This window comes from Anser anser (genome assembly GCF_964211835.1).
Source record: "Anser anser genome assembly, chromosome: 1".
Taxonomy (NCBI): Eukaryota; Metazoa; Chordata; class Aves; order Anseriformes; family Anatidae; genus Anser; species Anser anser.
This window is the reverse complement of record NC_139720.1, coordinates 2,098,209-2,124,125: the sequence shown is the minus strand read 5'-3', so window position 1 is coordinate 2,124,125 and position 25,917 is coordinate 2,098,209. Positions and strand designations below refer to the sequence as shown.

Below are 25,917 nucleotides of genomic sequence, written 5' to 3'. Positions count from 1 at the left end.
CTCACTCCACGCAAAGTAAGATAAATGTTCCTGGATTTTGCAAGTGCAGAAATACTCATCACAGAGCAATATCTTCCAAGCAAATGTATTCTGGTGGTTGATTAAACCCCTCAGATTCATTTTGGAGTTTAATCAATTGCAGAGGCAGTTTGTCGCTTCTCACACTCCCAAATTACAGACTTCATTGCTCAGCCAAAGGTGGACGAGAGCATGTGCGCTTAGGACGGAAGCAGTTGAGATGCTGTAGCTGCTAAAGCCAAGTGGTATTGATGAAATACGTCACAAATTAATCCTGTCTTCTCTTGCTAGCCATGTCTCCTGGCCAGGACAGCCACGCCAGTATGGAGCACCTCCCTGCATCCGAACAGATCCTGCAAACCCTGAGCGAGCTGGCCAGGTCTTTCCAAGAGATGGCTGACCGCTGCCTGCTGGTTCTGCATTTGGAAGTCAGGTAATAGCCCTGAATTTGGGGATTATGAGTGAGCTGGGGGGCTACAGGTTAGGATTGTGCGCAGGAAACATGTTATGGCACCTGAGACAGGTATATTTGCCTGCTGTAGCACTGAAGAGATCAAAGGCGTGCCCAGAAATGCCAGGTCCCATCCCCGTGGATGGCCAAATGAGGGACAGAGGCAGGACACCGAAACTGGAATTTCATAGAGTGGCCTGCATCTAGTGTCAAAAACTAGGAAAAATGGGTTTTCAGAGTCTTTGTCCTTAGATAATTGCACAATGCTTTTAAAGTCTAACAGGTGTCTGCATATTTATCAGCCATTGAGCTTTGGATTGCAGATAGGAGCTTTTCTTGCTCCTTTTTCAAACAGTAACAGAAACTGGGGAAGAAGAGGTAAGCACCAGCTGGACTTTCTAAAGGGCTGGATAGTTTTATGATGTCTCTGACTACACATGCAAAGATCAAAAGCAGCAAATCCCTTTCTTCAGGCTGCCAGCTGTCCACTCTGGGGCTGGGAAGACATTTGTCCCTTGTGCGTCGTGTTGGCCAGGTGTGTTTTCATTGCTTCCCTTTCTCTGAAGCATCAAATATAAGCGGGTGTCAGAGACAGGCAATGAGACTTGATGGGCCGCTGGTTTGTTCTGCTTTGACATATCCTGAGCCATAATTGTGTCCTCGTGTACATTGGCAGAGCTCTCGTGAAGGAGCTTTAAAAAAATATGCATTAGTTATTGTCAGCAGCCCTTCAACCCGCTATCCATCACCTGCTGGCCACTTGGTTGCAAGCATCACAAATGAGCTGGGGCTTGAAGGGTTTGAGGAAAAGATTGTTAAAGTATGGAAATGGAGCAGCTTTCCAGCTGCGGCGTGGTGCAAGGTAACACAGCCAACCTAGGCTCGTGGAATGGGTTTCTGGCCACGGTCCTGTGTGGATTTCCATCGCACGTGGGTTAAGCAAAATAAGTGCAAATGGAAGTCAGGGCAATTTTTGCTGGGATGTTGGAGTTGACCATTGCCAACCTCCAGTGCTTCTATCAGCATCCCAAGTTCAATGCTGTAAATACACTGTAGTCTGTTAATCTGTGCAACGGGTGGCAAGGAGTGAGAAGGAGAGATGCTGCAACCAAAAGGATCCCTGGCAGGGCAGGAGCTGCCCTGCATTCATCACGCCACATTCGCAACCCCCTGCAGCAACAGAGCAAAATCTCGGTCCCTCTGGTGGCTGCTCTGAGCAGATTTCTCTGCGTTCCCACACCAGCTCCCCAGATCCCCACTTGCAAGGTGCACAGCACAGCGTGTGTTCATCCACAGGAGCCTTGCGCTTTAAACAGGCGCTCAGCACGTTTGTGAAGAGCCTGGGAATTTATCCAGCCTCTTGCTGTTGCAGGTGCAGTCCAAGAAAACACAAGCAAACAGCAAAAGGGATCTGAGGCTCTGCACTTATCCCCGTGGCTTTCTCCTCCTGTAGGACCCCCCGTTCGTTCCCAGCTTTGCCAGATGCTGGTTGGCACCAGCCTGGGGTTGGCTTCTGCTCCTCCACTGCCAGCTGGGCATGCCCCGAGGACAGTGGTCACCGAGAACCTGCCCCGTATTTTAATACCTGCTTCCTTAAATGAAATCTGTTGGCACGTTCAGATCATTAACCATTAGCTTTGTTACAAATAACCGTGGAATTTTAGATTAGTTAATCTATTACAGTGTTTTCCTATAAAAACCAAAGCTATATGGCATTACACAGTTGCAGGCACTAATGGGTGCAAATGTTTTTACTCTTGGGGTTGCCCTAAAGTGAGCTTGCTTGTGATGGCCACCTCAAGGACATTTTCCAGGAGGATGGGGACTTGAAAGCCAGAACGTACCACCACAGCTTCTCACACCCCAACACTTCTCCCACTGTTTGAGCCAGGCTGGTGTGAATTTTACGTCTCAGTGTGCCGATCCTGATGGAAGAGATGATGTCAGGGCACATTGCCTACGGACCAGCTTGGCAGGCAAATAGGAAAGAAAGAAGTCGTGGTAGTGTTAAAAGTTTGGGAATAGGCACGGTCTTGGCCTGATAATTATCAGTTAATGTCCCCTGGCTCACTCTTTTTTCCAATTTTAACTGCTCTTAGAGCTTACAAAGTATGCAAGGAGTTGTCATTAGGCATCAATATTAAAGTGCTGCTGAACCAGCACGTGTGAGGTTGGAGAACCTGGTGAAAAGGCACTTGGCATTTTATTGTGATGGTGTAGGTCAGATCTGTTAATAAAGGGTCCTTTGTATTCACCTCTCAAGATAGGACGATGACAAGTCAAGAGAAGGATGCACTTAATGCAGACATAACCACTCATTTCTTAAAACTACTATTTTTTATCTGCTTGAACTTTGGAAGGAAAATTGAAAGATAACACTTTGCCTAAGGTGTGTTTAATACAGTGTCATGATCAAGCAACGTGCTTGGTTTTTGTAGTTCTTTTTTTTTTTAATTTAATTATTCCCAAAATAAAGGATTTATTTTCAAGAGAGCTTAACTACTCTCAGCAGCCCCTCTGTATCCCTGCAACATCCGATTTATAAAGTTTTTGCACAGTGTAATCAGCGATGCTTTCAGAAGACCTAATAGCAAAGCCATGTCAAGGTCGGCACAAACGTGCTGGTGTTTGGAGGGAGAAACAAAAGGAACAACTGCCCTTCTTGGCAGCCTTAACCCCTTTGGAAGTGTTGTGGAAATACTGCTTATCAAATATTGCTTGGGGACTGGCTAATGCATGAAAAAAATGAGTTAATTATTTTTAAAACGGAAACTTTCAAGGCTTTCATGGACTGGTGATGAGATGAAAAAAAAAAAAAAAACTTTTTGTTTGACCTTCATAGCAAAGCAAGGGAAAAAGAGCACAGAAAGGTTCGTGCATCCTCCAAGCCCCCTGGAGCTGCACGTTGATTCAGGAGAGGCTTTGCAAGTTGGCATGCAGACCATGGGGGATGTTTTGCTCACACGGGATCGGCCCCTGCAGTTATCCTTTTTAACAATCCTAGCTGAGGAACCAAAACCAAGAGGCGAAGACATACTCTGCTCCATCCAAATCATGATGCCTCTTGAGGTGTGTTCCCGTCAATGGGCTTTCGTTGCCTTGTCTGGGGTCTGCACAGGTTTCAGGTGACCTGAGCATGCAGAATTGTTCAGTTGACACCGCTGGCATTGCTCTCCATGAAAATAAGCGTTCTGCGTTGGTGTTTTTCCTACCTGGAACCATTTTCGAGTAACACCCACTGATATCTTAATGGCGGGCTTGTTGCAGGGTAACATTTCTCTTCTGTCTTGCAGAGTTCATTGCTTCCACTACCTGATCCCGCTGGCTAAACAAGGGAACTATGCCATCGTCGCCAACGTGGAGAGTATGGACTACGACCCCCTGGTTGTCCGGCTCAACAAGGACATCAGTGCTATCGAGGAAGCCATGAGCGCCAGCCTCCAGCAGCACAAGTTCCAGTACATTTTCGAAGGTCAGACATTTGACAACGAACTTGTAAACGTTTGGTTCTTACAAAAAGAAGTTTCACTATCACTGCAAAGCTCTGAAGTATTCTTTCTGGGGGTAAGGCACGTGTGGTGTTGTTGCCATCTGTGGGAAAAACCTCAATAATTTTCTCAGACGGGGTCTTCTGTGAAGTTATTTTATTCGTGATTGCAGTGGTGGGCGTCCTGCAAGCAAGAGCACCCAGAAAAAGTAGATCATAACCTTATATTCCCTATTACCCAATGCTTGATTCCTTCTGGCTGAGTACTACAGGTTCACAAACTACTCGACGCTTATTACTATACCATACATGTACAATTTTTTTTGACCAACCCTTAATTTCTCCTTTTCCTTTTTTTTCCTTCTCTCATGACTAGAGGGCCCGTGATTTTTTGTTTTTTACTGATTTCGCACTGCTCGTCCTGTTTTTCTTAGCTATCCTCCTTATCTTGGGACAGTGGGACCTTCCCCTTACCTGCTTAACATACTTCCCACTGCCATGCCCCTGTTGTGCCTGCACAATCACTTTTGAATATGCAAGGTTAGTGGAATTCTCCACTGCAAAACCCCATTCTCCTGCAAAAACACAACTTTGTCTCTCACGCATCTACAGCAAATCGGTAAGTGCAAACATGCAAACATAGGACAGTCAAATCTTGTTGCCCCCATCCCATTTCTGAGTGTATCTGACTGGATAAGAGCAGTGGGCCCGTGCTGAGCAGGAAGGCAGTAAGGTGGTGTACATGCAGGACAGTTCGTGCTTGGGAAGCCGTAGGGTACGTGCATATATTACGAGCACAGTTCTATTATGGCACAGTTCCTACCCAAAGTGTAGCTATTCCATTACTAAAATTAAATTTCGAGAACATTAGCTCTTCGGATGTCTCATCTGTCGTGATTACCTTGGAGAATATAAATCACGTCTCGGTTCATCTCCCCTGTATTTATTTGTGGCGCTGACGCACGGTTGTCTTGCCAGCATGCCGGGGTGCGTGTCCTTTCACGTGGTGGCTGACAGAGTCAGGAGAGAGGGGGCACTGGAGATGCACCCGTTGCACAGAACGGTATGTCAGCAGGGATCAAGGCTTTGCAAGCCTGGCTAGTCGTCTTCTGACCACCGCTGGTCCTAAAGAAGGCTCTCAGTATCTCTGAACGTCCCCCACAAACCTGTGTAGCTCCCAATAAGCGCATTTTTTAATCAGGTCTTCTTATCAGTGTCTACTCTTGTACTGACCTCTGTACTGAGTGAATTGGGCTGGAGTTTTTGGGGAGTTTGTAGTGCAACATGAGTGGTGGATACATCATTCTGGGGCTGGCTGTGACTCAGCAGCCAGCTCTGTCCTTTAGCAGCAGAGGGGAGGTGGAGACATCATTCAAGAACAAGAAACTGTTCAGGACTGATCAGAGGGAGCCTGCACATCAAGTGCATTGAAATGCAGCTCACTTCTGCTCTTGCAGAGCGTTTACAGTGAAGAAATACCGCTCCTTGCTAATAGATTAAAATATTAATATTTTGTAGGAGCAATAGCGGTCCATTGATCTGCTAGCGAGAGGGACTGAAAGGGGCATTTTGCAAAGCCTGATGATAAATCTGGCAGCGTCCTGTAAATATCAACGGCTATGATAATGCAACTTTGAGTTTTCTTACTGTCATTATATGTTTTTTTGTTGTTGTTTTTTAATATATTTTTTCTATCAAAGGAAATCTTGAGGAAAGTCCTACTAAAATTCACAGGAAAGGTGAAGGCAGTTTCCAGATAGAGTCTGGTGGATCTCCTGTTCCAGTTCACATGCACCCCTTAACAGTGCTCATTCATGGGTTTTATAGTAAATTACTGTTACTAAATATCTTCCTCCTGTGACTTTGTTGTTTGGTTTTTCTCTTCCCCCATGCAGGTTTGGGCCACCTCATCTCCTGCATTCTTATCAACGGCGCCCACTATTTTAAGCGCATCAGTGAATCTGGCATCAAGAAAATGTGCAGGAACATCTTCATCCTGCAGCAGAACCTGACCAACATCACCATGTCCCGTGAGGCTGACCTGGACTTTGCAAGGTGAGCTGGGAGCCCCATGTCGTCTTTGTTACTATTTTGATGCCCTCGTGCAGGGAGGCAGCTCCTTCCAAAGGTTTCACCACTCACTGTGTGTTCAACTGGATGAACACAACGAAGTTAGGGGCGCAGAAGTGTTAATTGAAATATTCACTTTCCCCCTCGTTGGGTGGGAGGTTCAGTTGAGATGCACTCAGAGCAACGTGGGAGCTCAGCATCAGCTCACAGTGGAGGTCCCACCAAAGTGTCTGTGCCTGGGGCTTCCCGTTGGTGCGGTTTCCTTAAGACCTAAACCCAGGTAAGGAAAACTTCCTAGGTAGAAGTCCTGCATGGAATTTAAGGTGGTTGAATCCAGGGTCTTGATTCGTGCCCAGGTGAGTAATATTTTGGTTTGTCGAAGGCTTAAATTTTTAGCCACTTGCAGCAGTGTGTGCGAACCTCAGGGCTGTTGTCTCCTTTCAAGTTCTGTTGCTCTCAAAATACTAAAACAAAACTAAAAAGGGACACGACAGCTCCCCTGCAAGTTTCTCATCTTGTCTTGCTGCATTATTGACTGAAGGAGGATCTCTTGAGGAATAACCACATGGGTAAAAGCAAAAACTAAACGGGACCATCAGCAGAGCTGTGTTGGCCGAGCCTCTGTGGCAGCAGCTGGTTCAGCAACAGGCAGCTGAGCCCAAGAAACAGCCAAAGGAGGAGGCTGGAACTTTCAGTTTAAGGCATGTAGATAAAATGGCAAAAGTTTTGCATGAGGCTCAGCTGTGACCCACCGCAAACACTGGAAATCATTGGTGTCACTGTTTGGCCATCGCTCGGAGACTGAATTATGAGTGGTGTGACTCCCTCAGATGGGGGAGAGTAGGTATGGCTGAGTGCCTCATTTACTTGGGCTCTCATATGGGGAATGATCTCATTATTGAATTAGTCTTTTCATAATAACATTGACATGGGGAAGTTATGAATGCTGAGGCCTGGGGGAGAGACGGAGAGTGAGAGCGCAAGATCCATTACCAACTCTCCAAGGAATAAAGTTCCCAAATTCAATCTTTCCTTTTTTAAACGATTTTTTTTTTTCCCTGATCCTTTGAAACGTTAAATAAATTAGCCCAGTTTTTTTGGCAGGCAGAACAGGGCTTGAGCACGTGCTGACAACAACTGGCACCCAGATAATGAGCCGCTGACCGAGCGCTGCTGGAGGCTGGCGTGGTGCAGCCGGCCCTTCTCCGGAGGGTCTTTGCCATACAGGCTGAACAGCCACGGAGAGAACAGAGCTGTGACTTGTAGAGCTGCGTAATTTGATGTGGAGTTAGAAGGGAAGGGAGAGGAGAGAACGTGTTCCCCCCTTCTGATCTTGCGTGATGGATAATGTGCCATACCGGCAGTTTCCATGATAGCGAGCGCACGCGTACCAGCCCGTATGGGCTACAGGGCAAAGAGATTTTCTCCTGGGCCATTTGGGCTGCTGGGGGCCGTCACGGAGAACTGTGGGGCTCATGCGAGATACCTGAGCTGTATCAGCTGCTTTGAGGAACCTGCAATGCAGATCTCTTCCCATAATACAAATTCACCTTTTTTTTTTCTTTTTTTTTTTTTTTTTTTATAGCTTTCATGACTGCATTGCTTCCCTCTTTCTTTCGGGGCAGGTTTCTGTGATCTGCAAAATATGTTTTATCCTTTTGTTCTTCAGATGACTCCTGAATGCTCATTATCCAGATTCCCCTTTTACATAAACAAGGTGTTTCACGCATCCGAACCCTGCCCTGCTCACCTGAATTTACAATTACCCGAGCAAGTTCTCCTGTTACCCCAGGGACTCCAGTTACCGAGGTCTACTCAAACTATAAAATAAACATAACTGTTCACACCTAGAAAGCATAAAATAGTATCAATGTAGGATAAAAGTGGTTTGTACTTCTATCATATCTCTCATAGAGAAATCTGTAAATGCTTTGCTGACTATCAGTTTTGCCTTTTTAAAGATGAGGAGTGCTCAGCTGCTCTTCCTTCTCCCTACACCTCCTGTTAACTGGACTAAATTCCTTCCCTGCCTCAACTTTGCAGAGAACTGGGTGATCCTTAGGGAATGGGAGAAGAGATCTAACTCAGCTGGTGAATCTCTGCACCATCTCTGGCCTTTGTAGGCAGTCCCCCTTATCCAAAATGATTCAGCTTTAAGGAACTTCATCAGAAGTCCCGGGCTCCTCTAAACAGGGAAAGATGTAATAGGTTTTGTGTCTTGTTGTTTTTTCTCACACACAGAAAATTTGTTTCTCTTGGGCTTTTGCAGAGCTCTTTGCCCTCCTGGCTTGATCTAAACCTCAGCTGGAGCAGAGCGGCTCGTGGTTCCCCTGGGAGGCAGCTCAGCACCCCTGTCCTTTTCTGGAAGTGAACACATTTATATCGCATGTGCTCAAGTTTACGGCAGAAAGCAGACCATTTGAGAAAGGGCCACAGGACTTTCAAGGTTTTCCTGGGTGTTGTGCTTTTGATTTGGAGTTTGTTGGGGTTTTTTCCACTTTTTGTATGTTCTTCAAGGCTTTCTCTGGGCCCCAGAGAGCACTGGGCATCCCCTTTCTACTCTGTCTCAGCTGATGACTTCTCAGGCAGTAGAAACCCCAATGCTAAGGCGTCGCAAAAGGATTTGTATCATTTGCTAAATTTCCTGCAAATATGAATAGGTTTTTCCCTTATATGTGCGTTCAGTATCTAGGCCAGCAGAAACGCAGGCAATGGTTAGGGCATCTTCTATAGCATTAAAGAAAAAGCAGCATTATCTTCCTGTACATGGTACCCAGTCGCACACTGCCAAGTCTGGAATTGAACCTGGATTCCGGATACCTCCACATTTTAGAAGTTTCAGACCCAGAATTATATTTATGCCACTACAGGGATAAAAAATCATCTTAAAATATGGATTCCAGTTCAGGTCTCTTCCCTTCTGCCTTCCTTTACATCCCCTTTATCCCCCTAAAAATACAACTATGTGTTTATGCAGAGATTTCATCAGAGGTGTTCAGAAAAGGCTAGGTTTGGGCTTCAGATTTATCCTTGAATACAACATCAGTCAACTCTTAGATGTTCATTTTCCATAGGAAAAAAAAAACCCTTTTCCGACACACAGCAGTGATAAAATTGCCCTTTTCTTGAAAGTTAATTGAGTTGGTTGTGAGGGGAAGGGAGGGACCACTGGTGAAACGTGGCCGTTTCGTACGAGGCAATGTAATTTCGACCTCGGAGATAAAGGGGTTTGAGTGGTGCTCCTCTTCGTTATGGGCTTTGAAAATGTCCTTCATTCCTAAAACAGTTTGCAGCACGGAGAACCAGAGGTGTCTGTACGCCTACAAGTTAGATCAGAGGTTTCCCTGCTGCTCCTGCCATTCAAGTTAGCAGTTGCTTTGGCCATCCATCCCGCAGGGACCAGAAATCTCTTTTCCTGTGGCCGAAGACCTTTATTTACCAGGGCCTTTGGCTCTGACCACGTCCTTCTAAGAGATGTGGCACCCACGTTGGCACTGCTGGAGGATCCCGGCCACCTGGAGAGGTGCCCAGTGGCCAGGCATGGGGAGAAGGCATCAGCATGCCGGGCAGTCCTCCTCAGATCAGACACAAATAAGCCCTTGCAGTGTAGTGCAGATGCCTGGGATCAAATGTGTCTGTATACAAATTCTGCTCGAATTGTCATTGTTCACAAAAGAGAATTGACCTTTGCTTCCTCTCCCCGGCAAAATACAGCCGCAGCTGCTGCTCTGACCCTGTTCCTTCGTGTCCCTGCTCTCCCAGCGATACCCGTGATGCTACGATGTACGTGCTTGTCTCCATACATCCTCGGGGCAAACACCCTGCACCCCTACAGCCACCAGGAGAATTGGGAGGATTGCACCAGCTCTTGTGCTGGTTGCAAAGTGAGCGAGCACCGCCAAGGCATTTGTAGGAAGCTGTGGGTAAAATTAACACCATGTACCTCCAACAGCTCCTGGAAGCACAGCTTGCTCCAGAACCTGTTATTTAGGTGGCAGGGCTGACCCATCTGACTGATACTTGCACTGGGAGAGCTGGAAAATGCCCACTAATTCCAGCAGGAACAGCCTCGAACCACAGCAGTGGGATTTAGAAGTGGGCTTTATTTCAGAGCACAGCTCTGGCTTGGATGCTCAGCGTGCAGGGCTCCTTCTCGTTACACCCAGCAGGCAGGGAATGTTTTTGTGGGATTGTGCAGGGGCAGGAGAGGTTTGTGCCTCTCTCTTGATGCACAAAGCTGTCCCAGACAGGGCGAATAAGCAATAACATGCTGCCATCTACTGGGTGCTGCGGAGGGAAGGGGAAGCCGGTGTGCCTGAGAGATCCCTCAGCCATCCCAGTGCTCTGAAAGAAGTCCTTTCCGTTGCCAAATATTATTTCTCTTTCCGATTTTCTTCTCGATAGATATACAGCAGGCTGTGCTTCCTGCCTGAGAGGGCGGCTGGCCAAAGGAGGCCTCCTTCAGGAGTTTTTTTGATGCTCTTTTTGTGCGTGTTGGACCCCACATTCGGATGCTGGAAGGATGCTGCAGGTAGAGCTGAGCATGAACAGGGGGCAGACTGCTACAAGGAAGGCCGTGGCTCATTTCCCAAGAAATATTAATCAGTGAGGAAGGGACAATATGTGGAACCAGACATTGAGGCACAAGAGAAAGAGTAAATTAGCTGAGGTCTGGCTGTGGTCAGGGAGCAGCTGCTGCCTGGAGTGCTGGGTCCTGTTGCGATAAGTCCTCACCTCTTCTGCGGGTCAGGTGTGAGGAATTTGGGGTCCCAGATACTGCAGAGCCACTTCCATCGTGAAAGAGCCCTGACAGTCTCCCAGATGTTCTTTTGCTATTGATGGGTTTAAAGACCGGGGTGGAATTTCACCTGATGAAATCAGAGACTCAGAGAAAAAGTCACCACCGCTTCCCAGTGTGGATCGTAGGCAGACCCTTCCCTACAGAGGAGCCAGGGGCAGAAGGAAAGCTGGAAGAAAAGCTTTCCTTTGCTGACAGTGTGGGAAAGATGTGTTATCTCCATCTCCATGCTGGACTCATGTTGTGTATCTGTGGAGCACGGCCTCATTTTGTTTTTGCTGTTTTTAATTAACAAAGCTGCTTTAGTTTTCAATTAAGGACTTGGTTACAACAAAATCCGTATTTTCTTTGCCTTTCTTTTCTCTCTTGTTTTCTCCCCCCCCGTAGTTTCCACTGAGCTTTGATCTCAGTGCAGGTTTAATTAGCTGTAATTAGTGGTTTCACTGCATTAACCAAAAATCCCAACTACAGAGGATTAAAAAACACCCCTCAGCCTGACGGCTCCCTCCCCTTTCCCTCCCTTGGCTTCCCCCATGTGCTCTGGGGGATCAGAGACTGCCCGCCCATGGGGTCCTTCACCAGGCGGGTGCTGCTGAGCGGTGCCCCGTGCCCACTAAAACTACGCTGGAAGAAACCGCCCATCCGTGGGGTTTAATTTCCAGTTCAATCTGCAGCTGCTGGGAGTTTTAGCAGGGCACCAGTTTGTGCCTTCACATTTTCTAGAGGTGCTTCTTGGGTTTTCTGACTGCTCTCTGCAATACAGTGAGTTACAGTAAGGTGCCTGCTCAAGAATTCACGGTATTTTGGCTTCTTCAGCCCTGCACAGCCTCTGGAAGTTATGGGAAGGCCACATCCTTTGCTGGAGCTGCGCAGCTCCTCACCACAGAAACACAAAGGGTTTTTGGAAGGGGTGCCAGTGATCTGGGGAACCCCAAGTCACTGGTCTGCTCCCCTCCAGGGAAATACATGAGAAAATGTCGGGTAGGGGGCTGTGTGGTCCAGCTGGTCGGTCGCAGCAGAGCAGGAGGAAACCAAAGAGCTCTTTGAGCCGGTGAAGTACGAGCAGTGCTGAGCACCAGGTTTCCTGTCGGGACACACACTTGACGCTCATTTGGTATCAGCGTACCCAACACCGAGCCCCCCAAACACCTGTGTGTTGGAAAAGGCCTCGAACTGGAACTGGACAAGTTCCTCTGACCAGCTGAGAAGCTTTATGGATATTTATGGAAACGGCACTGGCTGAAAAATGCAGCACTCCCAGCAGCTCACCCCAGTGCCCAAGAGTGGAGATCACAGATGGGTCCCTGTCCACTGTTGGTCAAGCGTTTCTCCTTACCACATCTGTGTGAAAATCACCTCTTTTCAGTCATGTACCCCATCTCCTGGCAGTGCCAGGACCCAAAAGCCTCCTCGTGCCTTCCTCAGTTCCCCAGGGTCAGAGGTTGGTGAAGTTCAGATCTGAGCTTTGCATCCATCAGGGTTTAACACTGATGATCCTTGTGGGTCCCTTCCAGCTTGGGATATTCTATGATTCTATGATTCTCTGCCCCCAAACCAGACTTCTCTGTTGAGCCTGACATGTTTTGCTGCATTTAGAGATGGGGTCTTTATGCTGTCTCTGGCTGAAGTCTCTCTCCTGAAGTCTGATGGCGTAAAATTCCTTCCAATTCCCCATTGGTGACTGCAGATTTTACATTTATTCCCAGGATAATCTCTATGAGGACTGTGCTCTCGCCAGTCCTCCGTCACATGGGTCCTTTCAGCCCTATTCCCTTCTGCGGGATCAATAAGCCCAAAGTGGGTCAAAGCTGCTGGAAGGGCTTTATTTATCCCCTCTGGGACATCCTGACAGACATTGGATGTGGATAGACCCAAACACCCCCGGTGCGGGCCTGAAATTCCCCTCCCCAGCACAGCCCTTGGTGCTTTTTCTGCCTCATCTGGAAAACTCCCTCCAAAACACGTTGTATTTTGTTAGCCAGGTGAAACGCGGAGCCGGTACCGATAAAAGATCAGCAGCTCTTGACGTCGCTTTCAGGAAAGCATCACCCAGCCCCGAAGGCTCGGTGCAAATCCGTGACGGCGTGCGCACGTAGTGCACGATGCCGACACCTCGCCACTCGCCACCTTCTCCTTCTCCTGCTTTCGGTCATGTCAGCACAGCGGGCACTGATGCGACGCGGTAAATTAGAGCAGGGAAATGATTCAGCCTGGGGAGAAGGGATATAGTTTGCTTTTTGCATCAGTTTTTTTTTCACTTTTTTGGCAGGATCAGCTCCCCGGTCTGGTCCACAGCGGGCCTTGCGAACAGCTGTGCTGGCACAAGTGAAGGACAGGGAACAAACAAGGAAATGAGCTGTAATGCTCTGAAACGATAATGTTCCTGAAAATGGAACTGCACCTTAAATTAGGGTAAGACATCAGGGGCGAGTAAGGGACTCGCTCGAGATAGCAGCAGAGATAAGGCAGGAGCAGCAAACGCGTCTTTGCGCAGAAGGCATCGCTCTTCTCTTGCCGTCTTTGGGCCATTTGGCCTCCCTCCAGCCTGAGGACGGACAACTTTTGTTCTCGAGTTTGCTGAGCAGCACATTTCTTATTCGCTCTGCGTGTCTGGGAGATGCCTTGCCTGCTGCTGCTTCTCCACGTTAGAAAAAAAAAAAAACCTCCAAGATGGTGATTTGCCAGCTGTTGGGAAGCGAAGGGCCTGGCTCTTGGGGGATGACATTTCTCCTGTTTGACCTGAAGTAATTTTCGCATAATGAGAGCACTTGAGCCCGTGAAGATGGGAAGAAAGTGGCTGAACCACCGGGTAGTGACGGCACGTCCCTCCCCTTCCTTTGGTGGCCGCGTGGGTTATAAATTCCTCAAGGAAGGGATTGTGCTGGCTTTGTAATTAAAACACACACCAGGCATTTCACTGAAAGAGAGGCCGTGGCAGCCCAAAGGACACAAACTCAAGTCCAAAAAAGCGTTCAAGCCCCAGTGTAACTTTCAGATACGTGCCTTGGCCCATTGTAAGTAGAGGTCCACCACAGTCACGTCGCCATCAGAGACAACTCCGCGGTTGCCCTTGGTTCTTTACAGCAAGTAGTGAGAAGTAGGCACCTTCAGAGTGTGATTTTCTGGGTCGGTTTAGATTTCATCTTTGAAACAAGATGCAGGGCTTCCTAAGAGGCCGGCTGGGGTCAGGAGGTGACTTTGTAGATGAGCAGATCCATCCTTAAGCACCGTTGGTAGTATTTTACACCGGGTAGCAGCCCCCTATTAGGGGTTAGGGGGCTGAATTTGGCAGTTCCTCCATCCTTAATGTCCGAACACACTGCGGGGCGTGAAACCATATAACATCCACTCGTCACTGCTGTCACTGCATAGAGCAGAGGAAACGTCCGAAAATACCAGTAGGGTGCTGGAAGGCGCCAGCCCTGCCCAGGCTTTCCGCTCTCGTCTCAAGGCTTTCATTTTGCTCAGCCATTTCGCGTTTTCCCGGAGGCGCTTTTAATCTTCGCACTGTAACCTTTAAAGATATAGGTTTTAGTGGCCTCTGTAATGATTTCCATTGCCTGAACGTGGACGTCTGAGTTGCTCCGAGTAAAGAGATTAATTCAATTTTCCTAAACTGGAAATGGACTGAAAAACAGAGAGGCTTCATTGACTTTCTTCGCTTGGTTCTTGGTGTGTTAGGGAAACAATCGATGGAGGTGAACTTCTCAGCCAGCAAAAACCTGCGTTCACATTTCCAGGGACACAAGCTCAGGAAGATGCAAATAAACATTTTTAAGACGTGGTTTTGGCTCCTAGACTTGGCCGCAGCACGTTCCCGCTCTGCATTAGCAGCATCAGGATATATTCCCCTGGAAATGAATTACAAACAAATTCCTCATTTATCCCCGAGGTGACAGTCTTTTGCTGATATGTGCTTTCTTGAGACTAATAAGTTTTGAATGTCGTTGGGAGAAAAAAAAAAATCAAAGTAATTACTTCATGTTCCCAAGCTCCTTATTTGTGTAGGTGCATGTGTGTTTATCTCTTTCTGTCATGCTGCATTGCTAATGGTAATTAAAGGGAAAGGATTTTTCTGTTTAGAAGTTTTGCTTCTTACTTTTTACCTTTGGTGACTTTGGTCTCCGTGACAATACTCAGTGACAATAGTCACTGACCGGCTGCTTGTAGAACTGGAGTTGCTTTACTCTAAGCTCAGGAAATTCAGGCTGTCCAGCTGGAGCTGGATCATTTTGTTCAGCCGGGCGTGCAGCACGTGGGGTAGGTGTTGATTTTCTTTGCAGACCAGGTTTTGAAAGCACTTCTTGTAGGTGCGGGTCTTGGTACCCGCCCGCATCTTGGGGGCGGTTCTTGCAAATCGCAGAGTACCCGTCAGCATTGGTTTTGTTTGTTGGTTTTTTTGACTATGCAGAATTTGGTAGTGTGGGTGTCAGCAGCAGAAATTCGGAGCAAAACCAAGTTGTACGGGGTCAGCAGTGGTGCTCTGTGCGCTCACCACCTGCTCATGGCTCCCTGGTAAGCATGGAGTTCGTGGGCTGGATGAAAACCTCAGCCCCATCACCATGTCCGGCAACTGCCGAGGTTAATAGGGCCGTTCTTGTCCCCTGGAAATACGAAGCTGACCATGAAAGCTCATTTCCAGGTCCACGTAAAGGACATAACACACGTGATACACCACTGGCTTTAGCCATGAAGGGGCTAGGCAGGTTTTGTGTGCACAGACAGCAAGTTTATTCGCTTGCTTTAAATCTGCCTTAGGAACATCTTAGCAATCCTCTTCTTCTGCTGGAGCCCAAGGATCTTCTCCTCCTTCCTTCACTTGATCCCTTACACGTATCCTGGGTCTCCTACGGGACCCAAGAGAGACCCAGGAAAGGGAAGACCACTCCTCATTTTCAGATTTCAAGGGACAAAAGTCAATTTTGCACAGGCAGGGTAGTGCCAAAATGGAAAGCAGCGTCCTCATCCCCCCCTTCCTAAGGACCACAGCATTTCTCAGTTTCTGCTGGCGATGTCCCTTGTCCTGCCTCGCACGTTGGCGGCGGGTGGCTGTCGTTCAGCGGCGCGGCTGTCACCTCCGTGCACGCAGCCGGCGCGGCGTGGAGCAGCTCGGCTCTCCTGCAGAGCTACCACATGCCGGTTTGTAATTCAAAACACAAACGGAACGGCTAAAAAGGAGGGGCAGGCATGGAAAACTGCCTGCAGCTTTCCTTCAGGGATTTGGTGGGGGCAGCAGAGGTCAGGAGAGACGGGAGCAGAGGTTCAAGCCCAGAGGAGGGATGGAGAGGGACCTCGGGGCTTGCGTGCGATGCAGAGCTCAAGAAGAGGAGGTCCCAGGCTCTCTTTGCTCTTGCGGAAGGCCATGAGCATGTATTTGCACCCATGGGTGTGCAAATGACTCTACCTGGAATTATTATAGAGGTATTTTGACTGCAATTCAGTCTAATTATTTTTTATGATCATTACTGTTTTGTCAGTGATCGCTGCCCAGGGATAAGAGAGGAAGGGAAGAGGGAACTCAGCTGGATTCACTCTTGATTCTAAGTTTTCTTTTCCTTTATGGTAGCGAAGAGTCGTGCCCACCAACACAAACGATGGGCTCCGTGCATGTTCTGCTCTCCTTGGAGCAACGCGCTCCGTGCTCACCTGTGAGACGTAGGAAGCTTCCCTAAGGGGAGCTGGAAGGGATGGCGGGAGGAAAGCCATTTCAGCTCTTTTGAATTTTTTAACCAGATAGGGACTAACAAACAAATCTTCAGTTGTCTTACATTTCCTAAAGGCTCAAGTAACATCATGGAGGTAGTTCTGGTCTGAGGTGTCTCTCTCATTTGGCCTGACTGTCATGACTGATACCATTCAACTGAGGTCAAAACTTGGCCTCAGACTCCAGACTGAGTCTGAAGAGACGTTCGGAGTCACCCCGCAGGACCACATACCCCCATGAGCATACGTGAACTCAATGTCTGAGCTCTCACATGTCCTGCTCGGAGCTCCGATTTGCTCCAGAAGCAGCTTTTAGAAATTCCTTTCTGCTCCCATGCACTGAGCTTGCGCGTTGAAGGTTTGCTTGCTTTTTGGGAGCTCCCACTTAAACACACAGCAAACAGCTGTTAGATGAAGGACAGATATTTTAAGAAGGGAGGTTGGTGTGAGACATAAAAAAAAAAAAAAAAGGCAAGGAAAGGAGGAACCATCAGTGTGTGAAGAACAACCTTCCCAGGCATTTGTCTGCAGCTGAAATAAAGGTAAATATTGGATTGTCAGCTTGAAATGCATCTCTATTGCCTAGCTCCAGCCTGCAAATGGAAGCAATTAGAAAAATGTCCTGCCTTTTTCACAGTAGGCTGCTTCTTTCTAGCACAAGCCCCACAGACAGAAAGACACACGCAAGTCCTTAAGTAGCAGATTGGTTTACCCTGTCAGTCAGCTCTCATTAGACACTGCAGTGTTTCATACCCGGTAATCTGCTCAGAAGCAACAGATATTGGCACCGTGCGATAGGTTTTTAAGAGTTACCACTCAGCCCTTTTCCATGCACTGAAGTCGTGTCTGTTGCAGAGGTCCCTCTCTTAATTAAGTTGAGCCGGGCAGCGGAGCAAATCAACCCGCTGGCGCAGGGGCACCCAGGAATTAGAAATGTTTCACTCGAAAGGCGTATGAGCCGGCAGGGCACGGCTGATAGGGGACAGGCTGGGATGTGGCCAGCTGTGGAAAGGGTGGTCATGGTCATGGTCATGGCTGAGGACAGGAGTGAGGACAGAGGAGCAGGGAATAGCAATGGCATGGGGCCAGTTCCTGATAGAATGGAGGGAGGAAGAGGGAAAATGAGCAAAGGACAAAAATAGCACACCTGAGAGGAGTGACGGGGTCACGTCATGGCATAGTGATGGGGTTAGGGCAGAGCAAGACATTTGGACTGTAGTGTGCAGTGTAGAACCCATATAGCAAAGCTTAGGTTATATATGGAAGTCTCTCCGTGGCCAGGAGCCCCAAGACATGTAGCACGTACCCGTGGAGGTAAGAGCACTTCTTTGAGGCATGCATCTGGCCCAGTAAGTCCCCAGTGACTGGGAGGAGGATCTAGAGAAGCTTCACTGACTTGCTCCTCGCTGTTGGCCACTTCCAGAGGTGGGACACCACAACATGGACTTCTGGTGGACCACAATGTGGCCTGCAGCAACCATCCCTGCACTGCCTGGCAGCTCCCCGGGCACTCTTCTTCCACGGCAGGACGAGCAGACCCTTGGATACCCGTGACCAGCAGCTCTGTGCCAACGTGTCCCAACGTACCTGCTCATCACATGAACCTGCACAGGTGCTCACCGTGCCATGAGCTCTAGGCATGGCAGCTGGGCTCAGCTGCTTTAGGACTGACCACATCTCGAGGACCTCAGGTCGGTCACTGTTAGCCTGTCTCCAAAAAGCACAGTGCCAGGCTAAAGTGGTGGAACTGCTTCTACTTAAAGCTGGCTCAAATCTCTCTCAAATGACCGTACGTGGAGCAGGCTCCGTTCCCAGATTTACCAAGGGCTTGTTAAAGATGTAACTTGCTTTCCTTCACACAGTGCTATTTGAAATAGCCATGGGCAGCATACATACCTGAGCTGGTGTGGCACGGGGGTCACGGGAGACCCAAATCCTTCTGAGATGGCTGCAGTAGACACTGGCATGTAGGCAAACAGGATCTGTAAATCTCTAAATGTCGCGTGGTACCACCAGGAATTCTTTTCCCATGTCAGTGCTTCATCTGAGTTGGCCAAAGGAAGTTCAAAGACCGTTGTTCCACATTTCAGATGCCAAGAACTGGGGCATACAAGAGCCAAAGCTCTTGTCTGACAGAGGCACCTGGGAGCCTTCCTCACTCAGTGGTACTGAAGTGATGATGATGAGCGTGGAGTTTGCCTTCCTGCTAGAGAATGTGCTCGCCTCCAGCTGATTTCCTACGGATTTCTATACTGCCTGCCTCCTGAGCAAGGGACCACTGATGAGTAGGCAAAGAAGCCCCAGCCTTGCCAAGAGGAGACCAGCTCCTGGCTCTGGGTTCTAACCATCTTCCTACAGGCTGCATGGAGCAAGTTGCCTCACGTAAAGACAAGCTTTTCACTATGGAGTAGCAGCTCCATGCCGTCCTTTTTCCCCGTTCTTCCTTCTTCAGGCTCATGCAGAAGCATCCTACCTATGGTATTCAGCCACCCCAGTGCCTTCCAGAGCTTTTCTGGAAATGGTGTGGTCCATCTGAGCTGGATTTTGGCTACTAAGGTGTGATTGCCATAAATACCCTCCGGCTTCTATCCTACAATGAGACAGGAATGCTGCCCCCAAAGGCAAGCTGTGATTTTTGCAGCTAGCTCTGGGAAGAACAGAGCAAACCGAGGTGATTCTTCAGCTGCAGAAGGTGACGGGCTACAGGGCACGAAACGCAGTCTGAGCAAGGAGCGCGGGTCAGGCAGCTCCTGTCTATCCGAGGTAGTTCCTCTAGTGAGGCTGACGTTAAAAATTCTGACTCAAATGCAGGAAACATGGAGTTAAGGAGGTGAATTATTGATTGAGCGCAACTATTACCGTATCTGACAGATGGAGACTGTCTGAGAACATTTTGCAGAGTGGCATCTGCACTGCGTCTGATTGGCGTCCCTGAACTTTCACACATCAGATGCAGAATATCAACACACAAACTCTGATGTAGCAATTAAATCTGTCCTGTAATGAACCTGGGCATCATAGCCAAGAGAAATCTATACGCTAGGTTACAGACTGAAAGCCTCAATTCTCGTATTTTGAGAAGGTATTAAAATAATTACATCCAGACCTCCGCGTTTGAACCTACACTTCTGATGTCAGCACACACGGCCATGCATCACTTTCAGGAAACGGTCTGCAGTGTGTAATCCCTTACTCAGATTTTATTGAAGGCTGTAAAGCTTGCCTTGTGTTTTACAATTCGTATTCCAGATTTGAGATGAGATAATATGGCCAGGATGTAAAATACAGATGACGTCTCACGTCGCATAAGTGCATTAACATCCGAAGCTGAAGTCAGTCCCTCGAGTGCGTACAGAAGCGATCCATCAGATACGTACTCCACATTGTCATGTGTGCAAAAACAAGGAGAAGAAGAAGAGAGGTGCAAATAATAGCAAGCTTTCCTGAAGAACAGCTTGTATTATGAAAAAGCAATATGTAAAATATGTCTTTTTTAATAAGATTCAGTGCCTTCGTCTTCCAGGTTGTTTTCTTAAGCCCAACGCAACTCAGTAAATGATTGCAATTTTTTGCAATCTGTTAACTGTTTGGCACGCTGGGTGAATTTGTTCTCCCTTCACTGGTAGCATGCAAATGTTCTGAGCATCATCAGGAAAATGCATTTTTTGTCACTGGAGGGGGTTCAGAGGTCGGGACCCATTGGGAAGCTGGCCCTGGGAGGTTACAGCATGGGGATGGCTTTTCCTGGGCAGTACCCAGCCTGTTGCACACACACAGACTTCAGCCTAGCCCTTAATCTCAACAGACCTTCATTTTCTTAACCGTAAAGCAGCCTTCTGAGAAAACAGAGAAGCTCTGTATGTGGTATTTCTAAAGTGCTTTGAGATGTACAAATGGGAATTGAAAGAGAAGGTAAATGAGTTAATACAGAAAAAATACAGGTTCGATCCTCACAGCAGAATTTTTTCGATAACCTGGAGATTTTGTACCGTTATAGGCATTTTTTAAATGAGATAAAATTAATGCTTCAGAGCTACTTCCCTGGTTTTGGGGGCTGGGAACCACTCCATCCACTTAGAAGCAGTGCTGGGGTTCTCTCCTCACTCTATAGGGACCAATTTTGTTTCCCTGGAGCCATGGTCGCATTGCCATGGAGTCTTGGGTTTGCAGCCAGCACGTGAGGAGTGGTGAGCAAGTCAGCAAGCAGACCTGGCTTTTCCATGCAGTGGAGGTAGAAACTGCGTCCATGGCTGTGGTCCTGCCCTGCCCTGACATTGACTCGATGACGTTTTCGTTATGCACGCTAAGGGTTTGCACTGTCTGGCAAAAAATACTGGGGTTTGGATGTGTTGGCTCAAAAAGTTGAGATTATTGGAGGTGGAATTCCATGAAGAATGGCAAGAAGAGGCCACAGTTGTACTGCACACGGCAGCATCGATGCTCACTCAGGCTTAAGTTCTTGAGTTCTTGCCTTCGGGAGCAGGAGAGTTCAAAAGGAGCAATTCAAAGTCACCTTCTTGCTTTGCCTACTGCAGCAATACCTTGGAGAGGCTATGGTTTCCCTCCCTAAGTATGTCTTTTGCCCTGGGTATATTAGAGAGGGAGAAGCAATTTAAAACAAAAATTTTGTGGCAAGAGCAAATGAGTAGCAGCTGGACGTGACTACGTCTAGCCTGCAAAGCTGAAGGTTTCCAAGCATCAGAATTATTGAGATTTGGTGTATTAGGTGTGATGAAAGTTTTTTGTGGCCAGTGGCCAACAGAGAAGTCTTGGAGAAGAACATTGAAGGTCTTAAGCGTTAATTCCTTCATCCAGGAGCCACACAGGTCTCTGTTGAAGTCCCCAGCTTCTGGCCCTCTAAAAAGTTGGCACCGAACGCGTGCTGGCTGCCTGATTTCTCTATAATAACCAACATCCGTAGGGCACTTCAACCCAATATAACTACAGATTTTACTGTAGAATGAACTGGCTTCCCCCTATTCCTTGCCCATTCATAGGTGGGAAATCATTGCTGTCAATCCCCTTGAGTCGTGGTGGTAACCCCGCACTGATCAACCAGCAGGTAGAGTTTGAGGCTGCTGCACCGTTTTGTTTTCTTCCTGCTTTGGGTAGATCTGCACCCAGCGTTGAGCAAGTAGAAAGCCGTAGGATGCGTCCCCAGTCTCAGCAGTTTCTAGGCTGGAGCAAGGTGAAGAAGGAGAAGAAGCGGCAGTGCCATGAGGCAAGTGAATCCCAACAAGGGCTCTTCCATGAGAGCCAGCAGCACGTTCAACAAATGGTGACATACCAGTTGACGTCAGCTTGGCCACAAAAGCTGGCTTCCCTAATTATTGACGCCACTGCAGCATTCAAACCAAATGAATAAAGGTAGACAGAAAAAAAGAAAAAAAAAGAACATAAATTGGAGTTTTCAAGAATTATTGCCAATTTGCCTGACCTCAGCGAGCCGTTCAAGCCTCCTCTAAGCACCACGGGTCAAGCCCAACCTACTACAGGCGGACGCTGGCGTGATGGACCTCGTAGTTTCCTGTCGCGGTTCACGTGTTGCATCCTGTTCTCTGTTAGCAAGCAGATCCCGTCAGATGTGTCCTTCACCCATCGGTAACTACCGAGCATTCCTGTTTTTATTAAAAATCAGCAAACATGCACCACTGAACACCTCCTCGATTACAGCACTGGGCTTTTTTTATCCAGTTCCAAGCCACTTGATCCTAAATAAGGCTGTTGGGGTTTTTTTGCCACAGTAAATGTTGTTCCCAAAGGGTAGCTAAAATTGTATTATTTTTTGCTGACTGGAGCAATCTTTGCAGTACTTTCCATCGAACTGCTGACTCTCTCTTCTTTAGGGCTACATTCATTTCCACATCTCCTCTCATTTATGCATGAGGCAAGGGGAAAAATTGCTTAATATTCTTTATAAACTGGCATATGGTATAGATAATTTTTTTTCTCTTTACTATATGCAGTAAAAATGCAAATGTGTGTGGCTTATTTGCAAATGCTGGCATTAATAACTGATATTTAAACAGAATGGATTAGCATTTTTACTGATATATTAAAAAGATTTTTTCCAATCATTTGCACACTCAAAATCAATTTTAATACAACATGCAAATTGAATTTAATTTTTTTTATTTAAAATTGCATTTATCTGCTTGAACCATTAAATTTACTATTTAATATGTACTTTCCAGCTCACTTGGTTAGAATTTCATTGCTCTTTATCTGTATAAATTTAATTAGCCTTGATATCATCGGTATATTATAGAACTAATTAAAGATTTAGATAAGTGCTGAGGGTGCTTATTTAATACCCTATAAAGTTCCATTTGGAGAGGGAGAAATTCCGTCCGTCGTAGTATCAGCCAGCATGGAGCTACGAGGAGTGGCTCAGACGTCGTTTCTGAAAAAAATTACTTAATGGGCTTTAATGGATTTATCCTTCCTTTGAAAAGCCGTGTAATTACCGCGTGTCGCCGCGCAGTGCAGGGGTGGTTGCTGCCTTGCAGGGAACGGTTTCTGAAATATCCGGGCACGTGTTCCCCTCGTGGTGACGCCGTCTGCTGAGCGGAGATCCCCAGCAGGGCACGCTGGTCCCAGGCACGAGTGACAACCTGGGGGAAGAAGGGAAAAGAAAATAAGAGGGAAATACCAAGAACAAAACTGTTAGATAAGGCAGAGCCGGGCAGGAGTCGGGGGGAAAAGGAGGAGAGGGTAAAGGGGAGGTCTTCTGGAAGAGTAGTTACGTTCTGCGCGTATCTTACCTCTTCCGTTCCTAATCATCTCAGGGTTTTGCAGGTATTTTGTCATCTGTATTTTACATAAGGGGATGGAGCAGGGAGAAAACCAAGTGCTCAAGTGACACAGAGCTGCAGAGAGCACCCGAAGGGGGTTTATTTTGAAAAAGAGATGTTAAAACAAAGCTGCTTAGCCCGCATAGAGGCCAACACGTAGGTGAGAGGATTTGGTTCTGGTGGTTTGTACACTGGGTAGTTTTATTTTTAAAAAGGAAAGTAATTGGTGTGTGTAATTTGGTTGTCTTCAATTAAGACTCCACTTTTTTACCCGCCTGAATAAATAAAGCTCCTTTTGTTGCCTGGCTCTGCAACCTGTTCAGATTTCTGTGCCCTGCAGTCCCGAGGAGGGCACAGGACTGCTCAGGGTGTGAAGGTTTACCACCTCTGACACTGCTTTGTGCTTTGGACAAATTACTTCATTTTTATCTTGGCTCTTCTGGCTGTAGACAAACAACAGAAAAAGCTACAACAATCCTTACATCACATCCCTGATTTGTGGGTTTATTAAGGGCTGCAATTTGCAGGAGCGTGGAGCACCATTAAGGTATAAATTCACTTTTATTTCTTCTTCTCTTGTTTTCTTTCCTTTTGCAAACCATTTCACATCTTGCATATTTTAGCTTTTTAAGTGCTTTTAACGTTCTTGATGCTCTCGTGCTGTACAAACACAGCTCACTGCCGTCTGCTCCTCCTGCTCCAAATTGTGCCGCGTGGTGAGGGGGCATCTGCTGGAGGGCTTCTGAGAGGCTGTGAACGAGGTTGTCCCTAGGGCACCTGGAGAAGGTGTAGATCATAGCTGCACGTTTTTGGCTGGTCTAGCCTCATTTTAGGCTCCCTCTCCAGTTCGTGGAGACCAATAGGTGCTTCTTGGCCATAAGTCATCCCACCCTAAGCTGACATGAGAGGTCCCCGTTTATTGACATCTAAACCATGTGAGGTCCCCCTATGCTTTGGGTTCTTCAGGAGGCAGAAGATCATAGAATCCTAGAATCATTAGGGTTGGAAAAGACCTTCAAGATCATCTGGTTCAACCGTCACCCCACCACCAATGTCACCCACTAAACCATGTCCCCAGGCACCACGTCCAACCTTTCCTTGAACACCCCCAGGGACGGTGACTCCACCACCTCCCTGGGCAACCCGTCCCAATGCCTGACTGTTCTTTCTGAGCAGAAATGTCTCCTCATTTCCAACTGAACCTCCCCTGGCACAACTTGAGGCCATTCCCTCTAGTCCTATCTCTAGTTATCTGTGAGAAGAGGCCGACCCCCAGCTCCCCACCCCTTCCTTTCAGGTAGTTGTAGAGAGCAATAAGGTCTCCCCGGAAAAAAAAAATGGACCTTACTACTGTTGTCTCCAGAACCGGTCCACGTTAATTAAAAATCATGAAAGAAATCTTAAAAAATGATGATCAGGATATGTATTCCCTGGCAGAATAGTGTCCTGAGGGTAATGATATTCCATCCTATGTTTTAGGGCTGTGACTGCATACAGGACTCGAAGAACATGGTTTAAGACAGGCAGTGATTAGAGAGTGGCTGTATGATGTAGCAGGTACCTTCCATCAGCAGTTCCTGTTTTGTTATCTTAAGTTCCTAAGATGGAAAAAGACCCAGCAGCCATACTTGCAGACTCCTGCTTTAAAATGCTGAGCACTGACACGTGTGTGCAAACATCATTGCAGTCTTCATGAGGTGTAGAAATTACAGTAATTGCTGGGTTATGGGGATTTTCCTTTGCTTGGTATTTCAAGTTTTGGGAATTTGCTTTGCAAAATCCTGCATGCTACTGGTTCTCTCTCCTGTCCCATCTCCGGGGACAAGTAACCCTCAGCTCCATCCTCAGCTCTTTCCCTTTCCCACCTTGACGTCTCGCGCTCTGCAGACAGAAGAGCCCCGTGGGCATCTTTTCGCATTCAATAAGTGCTGGAAATGGATTTCTTCTCTATTACACGAACCGAAGTTACCTCATTTCTTGCTGCAGCGTCCCTTTCTGCACTCACTCACCTCCTCCGTGTATTTAAATGGGGTGGTTCCACCAAGATCTGCCTGTACCAAAATTCAGTGACTTTATAACTGCAGCTTTGGTCTTTTTTCCTCTTTAAGTGCACGTTCATTGTTCTCTCTTGCATTTTTTTTGCCTAGATTTAGTCTGTAAGTGCTACATACTTAACCTTTTTTACTTTCTTATTTAAGTTCTTATTAGAACATTGTGGAAGTGATTCCTTAATCCCCCAAAAGTGTGGGAGGTAAAGAAAGTACAGACTACTTTTTTTTTATTCCTTTTGGGTAAATCGGCACCCAGATCTAAGTTCTCACCTCGTGAATCTCTTTCTATCTGCATCATTACAGAATGGGCACCCAGCTATATAATGAATGAATAATTAAAGTAAGACTCTTTGTTCTGAAACATCACACTGTTCATCTGAAGGTCCCTCTCTTAAGAAGAGATCAAGTCATTCTCAGGGAAATCAGAATTTAATTTTGAATTCACCTGGACATCTTTTGAAAAACTTTTCTGTGTGCAGGCCTTGGGTTATAGGTTAACATTAGCATTTAAATGGAGAATGGTATTAATAGCCCTCAGAGGAGCT

At 47.2% G+C, this 25,917-nt stretch overlaps 1 protein-coding gene across 3 annotated transcripts in view; it reads left to right on the top strand.

Annotated features, from left to right (window-relative positions):
- EXOC4 (exocyst complex component 4) overlaps window positions 1-25,917 on the top strand; it is a 382,597-nt gene that overhangs the window by 350,723 nt on the left and 5,957 nt on the right. For all 3 annotated transcript variants that reach the window (XM_083819252.1, XM_083819251.1, XM_083819253.1), the window contains 3 exons: window positions 310-451; window positions 3,763-3,941; window positions 5,852-6,011. In XM_083819252.1, the coding sequence (XP_083675378.1) occupies window positions 310-451; window positions 3,763-3,941; window positions 5,852-6,011 (481 nt within the window). The remainder of the gene's footprint in view (window positions 1-309; window positions 452-3,762; window positions 3,942-5,851; window positions 6,012-25,917) is intronic.